We start from the raw sequence: 11,181 nt of genomic DNA, 5'->3' as shown, positions 1-11,181 counted from the left end.
CTATAAAATGATAAAATATATTTCTTAATATTTAAAATCACGCATGTGTTAACCTAAGGTATCGACTGCACCTACGTCATTTCGGATAAAAGCAAGGTCCGCAAGTTTTAATTTTCTGCAAACGTTACAATAAACTGTCATCCAACCAAATTGTCTCAGCTACTCTACAAATCCGTTAGACTCTTAGGGTGCCGTCACATACAGCGTAACTACCGTAAGCGTCGACCAATCACATCGTTTCACTTAAACATCTTTAAACATTAAAGTAGATTTCGCTACTTTAGGCCGGCTGCACACAGGACGCGGCAAAGCGGCAACGCGACAACGCGACAATGCGATAGCCAATTACCGTCTTGTTTTTTGACTTCGTTATATATTCCACTTTATGCTGTTTATCCTATTATTGTTACGCTGAATCTAATTTTTTTGCGGAAAAAACACATACAGTGAATAATCAGAATAATCAGAGTTTTTCGACAAAATGAATAAAGATCAAATCAGGATAAATTAATTAATTAATATAATAATGATTAATTAAATCATCATATCAAATTAATTAATAATAATTAATAATAAATATATATATTAAATAATAATAATATATTATTAATTATATATTATTATTAAATAATAAAAAAATAATAATAAATATATATATTAATAAATATATATATATATATATACACATAATAATAAATATATATATATATATATATATAAGTATATGTAAAACAATATACATTTAAAAACCAAATAAACGAGCAAAAATTAGATTGTGGATTAAAATAAAATTTATTTTATAAACGTCTCTCGAATATTTTGTACACTCACTTAATTATATACAAAAAAATCCGAAAGTTTTCAACATCTTATAAGCAAGTAAAAAGATAGTTGTTATCGAAAATGCAATAATCTAATTATAAGTGTAATAATCTTAGACGTGTAATAATATTAGAAATTTTTGCTTTAATAAATTAAAATTCATTTAAATATCACGCTTATATTTTATTAGTATAATAGCTAATAATTTTAAATAAAAAAAAATTGTATGTGTATAATCACACACACACACACACACACACACACACACACACACACACACACACACACACACACACATATTTTTAATCATAAATATAAATAATTACATATGAACAATTTTCTTTTCAATTCCAATTTATCTTCAAACTTAAACTTTCTTTTTATAAAAGAAAAAATACAAAAATTATTTTTTATCTTTCATTATTATTATTACACATACAGTTACTATACAATAGCTACTTTTTTTGTAATGGTCAATAGATTATATGAATAAATATCATATCTTATAAATTTCACGATTTATTTTTGTTATATCAAACAGAAATTTTACAAAAGAAAGAAACTAATATGAACTAATATCTCAGCGAGAAAAATGTTAATAGAATCGACATCGAATCAACATCGAATCGAAATGTATATGAATGTATAAAAAATTAATATATTGATAAATGTATATATTTTTGTCAATATTAATCAATACTTTAGTCTATAATAAAAGAAAAATTACGCGAACGTAAATATAATATGTACATATATAATTATATATACATTCTCATCTACATTCTGTCGATGTAGCATGGACTCGCACCACATCTATTTCACGAGACATAATTTTATCGGCAGTGTCGCAAAATAGATGTGACTTGTAGTTCCACGGCTCAATTATAGACGTTGGTGGCGATAGTGTACGACGATTTTTACGGTCATGAAAAAAGCCGGCGTGGCCGCTCTAAGGTTCCTCTCTGGTACATATATCAATGGACATATATCAATACATTGAAATTGAGATTTTATTTCTCAGCATTGGTAAACCTGAAGTCAGAGTTTCGGAATATCACCGCATGGATCTCTAATATCAATTCGGAATTTATCTGTCACTCCAGCCGACCCTTAACAAATTACAACTTCATTGTTGATATGAAACATCACTGCAAGATATTCTGAAGGATTTTGATCGACATAGAGATTAATTATTTCGATAATAAAAAAATCATCTTTTGCATATTAAGTAATCTTGTCGCGGTTATAATACGGCCAATAATTATTTTTCGCACGTTAAAATATATAAATACGAATATTCGAGAAGCAGCCCATCAAGAAAATATATTATATTTTGACGTATAACTTTGATATTTCTTATTCCAATGGCACTGACAGGACCTGGCTTACCGAAAGTACCTGCTCCTTTAAAAAGCATACAACAGTATTTAACTGTTGCGGCAAAACATGATCAGCGAGATTGCGTCGTCAGTTATTGGTGTACGTACATAAGAAATATATTGTACATTCTAAATCTTATTTATAGATATCATAAAAGCATTTCAGTAATGGTAGCAGAGAGGAGAAGATAGATCTGTATTGAAAGTTTAATGATTCTCTCTTACATTTTGAAGATAAGAATTAGTAATATTTACATATACGACAGGTCGCCTGTATGCTCTTCAAACTGGATTAAAGTTGTCAACAAAAACATCAGAAGAAACAAATTTTTTAATGAAGTTGATGGATTGGTTGGAAGCAACAAAGAAAGAATTATATGACAATGAAGCTATTACTAATGATGTAGCTGCTCAGGCACACTTGGAAAATTGGGCTTTGAAGCTTTTTTTGTATGCTGATAAGAATGACAGAGCTGCAAACTTCTCTAAGAATGTAGTACAAAGTTTTTACACTGCTCAGATACTATATGATGTATTGACGCTGTTTGGAGAATTGAGCGTAGAAGCAACACAAAATCGAAAATATGCTCAATGGAAGGCAGCTTACATTCACAATTGTCTAATAAAAGGAGAAACTCCAATACCAGGCCCAATGAAAGAGAATGATGATGAAGATAGTCCAATTAAAGCATCAAACGATGGTAAATATTGACCATGTAGTTTTAAATTATTAAAAATTTATAAAATTTTAATGAATATTTTATGGCTACTAGATGGAGAATTTGAGTCAAATATAAATACTGTATCTGAAAGTCCTAAAGATGATATTTCACAAAGTATTCCACCTATTCCTGCAAATCCACCAACCACAAGAACGCAATCATTTGATTCAGAAGATAATTCGTACAAAACAGAAAGTAAGTCCCATAATATAAATAGGATACTAATACAAAATAAATACAAAATAAATGAGTAAATCAACTAAATAATACAACATAATAATTTGATATGATAAATAATTATTTTGTCTCTGACAATACTATTTTATAGGTGATATTCAATTATCAGTTGAGCAAATTGGTAAGGCTCAAAAGTTTATTAAATGGGCAAGTAGTGCATTGGATTATGATGATATATCTACTTCTGTAATGAATCTTCGGAAAGCTCTGCATCTTTTAACTACTGGTCAGGAACCTGCATAGAACCTATGAAGACAATGAAAAACATGTTTAGTAACAACTTATCTGCAATTAATTGTATTAAACTTGTTGCCTATTTTATAATGGCCAGTAAAAAATATTTTAATAATATTTCATAATTTTTATAATCTTTAAATGCAGATAACAAAAGAACGAAAAAAGCACAATCAGCTAGTCGGATCAGTCTTGACTACAGTGCACTTAATAAATATAGAAATTATTATGGATTATTTTCAGATTGCAATTGTTTAAAATGAGAAATGTATAATTGTAATTTTATTATATTTATTAAAACTATTTACTTTAGTACTTTTAATATTCTCTTTATAAAAAGCTTTAATATCAACATTGCTTCTAAATAATTTTTTAATGATATTGATGAGACATATATACAAAAAACCGTTGTTCTAACTAATAAACAGCAAAAAAATTGAACAATTATATTGTACAGCAATTATTGTACAACAATTATTGTTAATTATTTCAAAAATTAAGAATCTTTTATTAGATTACTTTTTCTTAAATAAATGGCTTCTGTGATTTTTTAGAAATATTGTTTTCATAAGCTTTAAATTATAAAAATTATCGAGATGAAGAGATATAAAATTAGTTATATTTTATTTATAGTATGTTTAAATATACAAGATATACATTATATACATCTAATGTCACATATATTTTTTTATAAACTTAATGCTAAATAAAATAAATATGTATGTATAAATATCAATCTTCTTTTGTTAACAAATTTCTCAATGTTCCTTTCAAATTTATATTATTAAATGTAATCCATTTATCAAAAAAGATCAATCTAAAAATATATTTTTTATATATTTAAATAAAATATGTATTTATTTTCTAAAGTTACATTATTGATTATTTTGTAGTTATTATATGCATTATATGTTATTATATGCAAAAGAAAAATTTACATTTATAAAAATATAACTGAAGAGTTTTTAAACTAAGATATATGTTTTAATTAAGATGTGAATATTATTTAAAATATTTTAAACAATTCATAAAAATTGTTCAGTTATCAAAATCTGGATATTATTGAACATAAAAACGGCTGTCATGGATAAAAATAGTAAAAAAAGTCTATTCACAGTTTAAATTTTGGTTTTATTTATCAAATTATCTAATCACACTCGTTATTCGCACGTAGAGATTTTAAGAAATAAATTAACGCTAGTGCGCACATATGTTTCGATTATTAAGAAACATTTTTCTATATGTCCATACACGCATGTCCTCGCACGATATATATAAGAGCATTCATTCAAGTGGCAGTTAGTACCTCGTGTTTAAGCTAGTATCACCGAGGATTGGTCGCACCAATGTCGATCGTGTTGCACGTAGCAGATTAAATTTCCTTTCTCTATTTATATTATTATTTATTATTTATTATATTATTATTTTTTACGCCTATTTATCGCAGTTTCTTTTATATCATACATTTATAATTATATTATAGCTATTCCATAGAGATATCTCCTGATTTGTATCATAACTATCTATATTCTTATTTTAATCACTTATATTACAATTGTGTAATGTTTCATGTTATACAGCTGTCATATAATAATTATTTTACTATTAACTTTCAAAAGAAATAAAGAGAATCTTCAACCAAATTAAGTCAATCAAAATCAATCTAAGTCAATCTAGTTTTTTTAAAGTTAATTTCACTGATGTAGTATATAGTTAACTGTTTAATGATCTTATGTCCCCTTTTGTATCGTTTTCTTAATATAAGTAGAGAGAGATAACTTCTTTAATTATGACTAGCGATAATCGACATTAATGCAATGGTATCTTAATGGACCGATATTGCAGGATATTGTTTACCACTCTCATTAACTTACAGGAAACAACATTTGCCGACCATCCAACTGCAATTGCTATCGATATTAAGGACCAGATTACAGAGATTTGTAATTATCACTAAATTATATTACTCGAAGACAATATTACGCATTGCACATTCATCGAGTAATTCCGCGCTGGCAATAAAAAAGCATTATAAGACCAAAAATGTTTTTTGGGTCTTTTTTTATGTAACTTCCATTAATTATATTATTAATTATCTCGTCTGACTTAACGACACTCGCTTTTTATTCTGCAAACCATATGTAACAGAGTACGATGTAGAGTGCAACAAAAATTCATCTCACTGGACACATTAAAAGTGAATACTGTAAATTATTCTTTCCTCATCTTGTTTCCACTTTCAAAACTACATCTTTTTACAAGCTTAATCCATAGGATTTCCAATTTTTTTCCTTCTTATACATATGTATACTTTTATGCACATCAAATCTTTATTGTGAAGAAAAATCTAGAAAAAAATGTATTGAATGACGCTGCGTCTTGAGATAAAAGTTCCATTTTTTTAAAAAATAGGAGAGAATACGTTTGAAATAAATAAATAATTAATCTTCCTCAGAATCAGTGTCTGAATCACGGAATCAAATAATTTAAAATGAAAACAGACAATGCGTTTTCCAACTGTAATCCCGCTCAGTCTTGCTTTTTCGTTTTGTCGTCAACACCGTTTGCCGTCACTGATTGCGCATCTTCTTGTCTTAGCTGCCAGTCGATTACCAATCGCCCCGTCAGCATAAAGAAGAATACCTGAAATCAATTCCCAATTTACAGCACGTGAAATATATGCAATAACATTGATAATATTGAACTTACCAGTGCCGGGGCGATCCTCTCGAATTTGTCGTTAACCATGTAATGAGAATACACGGCCATCAGCATCAAGAGAAGCAGCACCGTGTTTGATAAGTTTTTAATTTTGTCTGCAAGCAATTTACAGGTGATTATTGCAATGGATCGGCTTTTTTTATCAAATACGGTAATTTTTGTGATATAGCGATTCAAATAAAAAATTTGCGCGGAATCCCTGATGAAAATAAAAATTGGAGCGTAAATTGAATGTAAGGGAAAAGTGACAAAAGTGACGTAAGCAAACGTTCTAGGGAACATAGATTGAAACAATGAAATGTAAAAGAAGTATTAAAACGCTTTTTTATGCTTCTTTAAATGTTTACGCTTCTTTTACATTGTTCCAATTTATGCTCCTTAGAACGTGCTCCTTTTGTTACTCTTCTCTTACATTCTACTTTTTATTTTCGCCAGGGATAATAAATATAAGAAATTGGAACTAAAAGTCGGAATTAGAAATATTCGTTTAAATCCTTAAAATTCTATAAAAATTAATATTTATTATTCAATAATAATTTGTACAATCATGGAAATCCGCAGAAAATAAAATATTTATGACAAATAAATATATCTATAATGTCGAGAACCGTGGTAAAATTGAAAACAAAACATAAAATTATGCGAAAAATCATGAAATTAACAATTTAGCAGAATAAGCGATTGCGAGAGAGAAATTAAGAATATAGTTGATCTTTTGCACCTACGACTTGGAATAATCGCCATAGCGAGGCCGCAGATAATCTCGAGCGCGCCGACGATTCTTCGATACCACTTGCTGGGCACTTTGAAATCGAGCGTTCCCGAGAGCGGAAATACTTTTGCATATTTGACATATTCCTTCCTCTAAAACAAAAAATAAATATATCAAAATTCTATTAATCTTTTCCAGTGAATTTCAAAAACAAAAAATAAGACTTTATGAATTTAACGCATTATACCGAAATAAATTTTGTAGTTATAGCAAAAATCTACGAAAGGTACGGAAAATTAACTAAAATGAATAAATGATTAACTGTCACTGCAATATCGCATATTATCTAATTAATATAGATGATAATGATAAAATTTATATTCGAACAATTTGTCAAATTTAACAAGAAAGTTTATGGCTAATCAAATAATCATTTACACTTCTTATAAAAGTGACTGCGTGATTTGGTTATAAGATTTAAATTTTCTTACATATATTGTTAGATGTTGCTATTATAAATTCTACGTACGACAATTTTCTAGCAGATACAAAAAATATCGGTATATTTTAATTATAACATTTAGAATTTAATTGGCCTAGTGAAATTTTTTAATGCATTTCTTATTAAAAAATTTAAATAATTTAAAAAGAATATCAATCGTAGTATAATCGTAGCTCAGAAAGAAGTTTCGATCATATTGTAAGAGATTGAATGAATATGATAATAAATCATATTCTTCACTTTAGCTGAGCCTAATAAAATTCTCATTTAAGACTTACTAGAGACTTACTATTAAGCTATTTAATGCTAATAATTTAATAATGAATATATATTGATAAGAATTAAATATTGATAAGAAAAAAATTATTTTAGACTTCAATGAAATATATTTATCCCTTATGGATTTCTAGAATGATTATCACTGAACATTTATCACACGGTATCTAGATATCATAGTGATGAAATAATCGAGAGTCCGTTTTGGCAGCTTCAAACAATTCGGGGACTTGAAGAAAACGTAACTTGTTCTAATATGCGAAGTATATAAATATCATTCGCTAGCAAGTTAGCGAGCTTATTGGCGATTGACCAAGTAATCTGCACGAGTGTTTACCTTAATATCACTTTCGTTGAGCAATGTCGGAGATACTGAAATAACGAAGTGATACATCGATGAGGTCTATATTTTACATTAAGATTTTACATTGAGTTTGTACGTAACGATAACAATGTTCCGTTAATTCAAGCTAGAAATTTAGCATAAATTGTATTCTTTTGTAGCTTGAAGAAAAGAAATTCACAAAAAAAGAGAATCACTATCTCTACAGAGGAAGGTAAAACATGTGATAATAAAATATTTTATATTTATTACAAATAATAATCTATTCATTAAATATTTATTTTATTAAATTTTTACTTTTAATAAAAGTATGCTAATGATCGTTTCTGATTATATCAAATTGTAATTTTCAACATCACGCAACATACTTCTAATACTTGCAATAAATCTATGTATGTTATCGAGTGCATATTACGCGCGTATTTTTATATCATCTATAAAGAGCTAGGCGCATGCGTCGTATTTTACAATCGAATAGATTTCAAAAATTATATTTTTTTTTTACTGGCGACCTTGATCGCATTGTGACTGATGTATTTGCGATGCTACATAATTAGACATTTGGCCGGCCATCTCAAGTCGAAGTTTTACCGTTACTTTTGACCTCTTAATTTTGAAGTTTATAATTTCAAAAAATTATATAATGGATTTAACTTATGGGAATTGAGCTCCTACTTTTTTTTGCATCTAAAATATGTATAGTATGACAATACGAATGATACGAATAATTTCTTATTTTAAAATTCAAAAGAGAAATTTTCAAATATTTTCAAATATTTTCAATAGAATTTTTACGACTTTAAATAAAAGTTATAGATTAAAAAATCGATTTAATTGTTCAAAGTAAATTGAACGTTTCGAAAATAAGAGAAAAATTTCGATTTAGGTTAAGAATTATTTTTTAGACTTTTATAGATTTATAGATTTTTGTAAATGCATTAAGAGTAAATGCATAAGATCGGAAAAAATCCAAGAAGCAAAAATGATAGAACTTAATAATAATTATATAAAGTAGAAGATTCTTATTCGACACGTGAGCAAGCATCGATATATTGACCAGATCAAGTTTGCACATTATTCATTTTTTTTTCTTAAATGTTTAGATGTATCAAAAAACCATTTGTCAAATGTGTAAAAAAATTTCCTTCTTTTAAAAAATTAAGAAAATTGATATTTCCAAATCCACTTTCTTGTTTAACTCGTATTAATCTCTTAATCGCTGCGTTCATTTTTTTTATTTTTGATTGATTTCGATACGATTTTTTTGTTTGTAAAATTACGTCGACTGTTATGAAAAAAATAATTGCCGATGCAATGTCATCGTAAAAAACCAAAATACTCAATGTGCATCAACCTATAGAACATCACTTAATAATTCATGTCCATTCTATCAATATTAAGATCAATTGTAATCTCGATTTAAATTTTTTATTTTTCTTTAATTCCAAGAATTAAAAAAATAAGAATAAATTTTTAGAATTAAAGAAAAAATAAAAGATAAATTAGAGCAAAATTAAAATTAATTTATATTGATAAAAATTATCAATCAATTACATCAACCATCACCTTTTTTGAGGGATTGAGGAATCACTGCACCGTGTGCATCTAAACATTAACATCCAATGAAGATGCTTAATTAAAGATTGCTTAATTAAACTCATTTATCATTGACTTTTTTTTCCTCGTTTTTCTGGAGCATTAACAATCCGATAATGAGCACCGTGGAAATATGGTTGGTAAAAAAATTTCGACTGGCAAGGGGAACATAAACGCAAATGTTGCTACAAGCGCACGCGACCATATAACAATGAATCAAGGGCAGTGACGGCAGACTCAAGTTTAAGCACGTAAATGTTACATAACAAAGCTGGGACTGTGACAGACCGGACGGATACACATAGCGACTTGCACTTGCGGCGTATTTACTTTGGTACCGCGCGACGTCCCACGAAATTACATAAGTCGCGGAGACGGATGACATACATATGTCAAATGGCGTCTAAGTTTGTCAATTTGCTAGACAGTTGAATTGACTTTTTATTTCTTGTCTAAGCAACAATCTCAGCTATATAATGAAAAATCAATGGTATTAATAACTTTCTAGTTATGTGTTAGAATTTAATTTTGCGAATAAATCGGTTAGGCATCATCTAATAGTTATGGGTCGGATTGTATACGATTAAATTGCAAGAAGCGTTTAAACTTATCGATTAATTGTTGATTCCAAATAGAAGTTTTGCAAACTTGAACCGCACACCATCAAGATAAATAGCCAAGAACTTAATTTTAGCAATCAGAAGACAATAATCATTATATTTAACAACAATACAACATTGATTTCAGCGATTATTATACAATTTCTCATTACGTATCAATCATTTTCGACGCTGTTAAATGTAATAATATTATTAACAGTCGAGTCATTACCAATTTCAACAATATTAAGCTGCAGTAGACAAATAACATCAGCTTCACGTCCTGTTACGGGGTCTCCATTGTTAAATTTAATTATAATTTCAATTATGATGATAGATGATCAAATCTAGTAATAACTCAAATCTAGTAATGATCATTTTAACAAAAATTTTCTCATTTGTTAAATCGCTAATAATCGCGCATTTATCAATCTCCATTTATCGATCCTGTATTGCAGGGTATTGTTTCATCGGAGCGTCGTATAAACGAGGCGGAAAGAATCGGTCCTCTCCTTATTCAGTAGATCAGCTTACCAAGTCCTTATGCAGATCCTTGCTGATGTGCGAAGTGAGTTTCATGGTACCGACGAAGACGAAGAATATGCCAAGGAGCACCGAGAGCGACTTGAGCACTATAGAACCCATCTTGACAGCCTGGTCGCGGATTGTATGTGCGAACGCCGCCGATCGATTCTCGCTGAAGGTAAACGCGGCGCGGACAACCGCAGCTGAGCGCGGATCTCCCTCTCGTCGTCGAGACAGCGGACCGACGGCGAAAGAGCGTCTAGGAGCACATGCTCGCGAGCGTCGTGAATTGGAAGAGCGTTAAAAAGGCCGTGGCGGCGACGGTGACGACGGCGACGACATCCATGGCGCGGATCATCCCGACATTTTCTGTGACTGAACCGAAGCGCAACGCGGCGCACAGACGCTTTTGGTGACGTCAACGACCGACGCGCGCGTATCGGCGTCGTCGTGCCGGCTATTTTCTGATCGATACGCGACGCCACGGCCGCTTCTCTTCTGCACTAATCGATG

At 29.5% G+C, this 11,181-nt stretch overlaps 2 protein-coding genes across 2 annotated transcripts; one reads left to right on the top strand and one right to left on the bottom strand.

Moving 5' to 3' along the window:
• Nucleotides 1–1,866: 1,866 nt before the first annotated feature.
• Vta1 (vesicle trafficking 1) lies at nucleotides 1,867–4,130 on the top strand. The gene is made up of 4 exons (XM_011644871.3): nucleotides 1,867–2,301; nucleotides 2,468–2,902; nucleotides 2,975–3,118; nucleotides 3,252–4,130. The coding sequence occupies exons 1-4, from the start codon at nucleotides 2,187–2,189 to the stop codon at nucleotides 3,401–3,403; spliced, it is 846 nt and encodes a 281-aa protein (XP_011643173.2). The 5' UTR covers nucleotides 1,867–2,186; the 3' UTR covers nucleotides 3,404–4,130.
• A 374-nt stretch (nucleotides 4,131–4,504) lies between these two features.
• Nucleotides 4,505–11,166, bottom strand: LOC105430998 (putative acetylcholine receptor chaperone). The gene is made up of 4 exons (XM_011644872.3): nucleotides 10,678–11,166; nucleotides 6,841–6,979; nucleotides 6,104–6,210; nucleotides 4,505–6,037 (listed from the first exon to the last, which is right to left on the bottom strand). Exons 1-4 carry the CDS (start codon nucleotides 10,786–10,788, stop codon nucleotides 5,924–5,926), a joined length of 471 nt encoding a protein of 156 aa, XP_011643174.1. The 5' UTR covers nucleotides 10,789–11,166; the 3' UTR covers nucleotides 4,505–5,923.
• Nucleotides 11,167–11,181: the final 15 nt, after the last annotated feature.

The sequence above is a fragment of the Pogonomyrmex barbatus genome, unplaced genomic scaffold (genome assembly GCF_055798465.1).
Source record: "Pogonomyrmex barbatus isolate J1 unplaced genomic scaffold, ASM5579846v1 scaffold23, whole genome shotgun sequence".
NCBI classification, from domain to species: Eukaryota; Metazoa; Arthropoda; class Insecta; order Hymenoptera; family Formicidae; genus Pogonomyrmex; species Pogonomyrmex barbatus.
Note: the sequence above shows the minus strand (reverse complement) of the source record. Positions and strands in the feature narration are given on the sequence as shown.

Excerpts from the sequence above, each read along its gene's own strand:
- Vta1 (XM_011644871.3), top strand. The coding sequence starts at position 2,187 with ATGGCACTGACAGGACCTGGCTTACCGAAAGTACCTGCTCCTTTAAAA. Across the intron at positions 2,903-2,974 it reads AATTAAAGCATCAAACGATG|ATGGAGAATTTGAGTCAAAT; the intron begins GTAAATATTGAC and ends TATGGCTACTAG. Across the intron at positions 3,119-3,251 it reads TAATTCGTACAAAACAGAAA|GTGATATTCAATTATCAGTT; the intron begins GTAAGTCCCATA and ends ACTATTTTATAG.
- LOC105430998 (XM_011644872.3), bottom strand. The coding sequence starts at position 10,788 with ATGGGTTCTATAGTGCTCAAGTCGCTCTCGGTGCTCCTTGGCATATTC. Across the intron at positions 6,980-10,677 it reads AGGATCTGCATAAGGACTTG|AGGAAGGAATATGTCAAATA; the intron begins GTAAGCTGATCT and ends TTTTTGTTTTAG. Across the intron at positions 6,211-6,840 it reads TATGGCGATTATTCCAAGTC|ACAAAATTAAAAACTTATCA; the intron begins GTAGGTGCAAAA and ends AATTGCTTGCAG.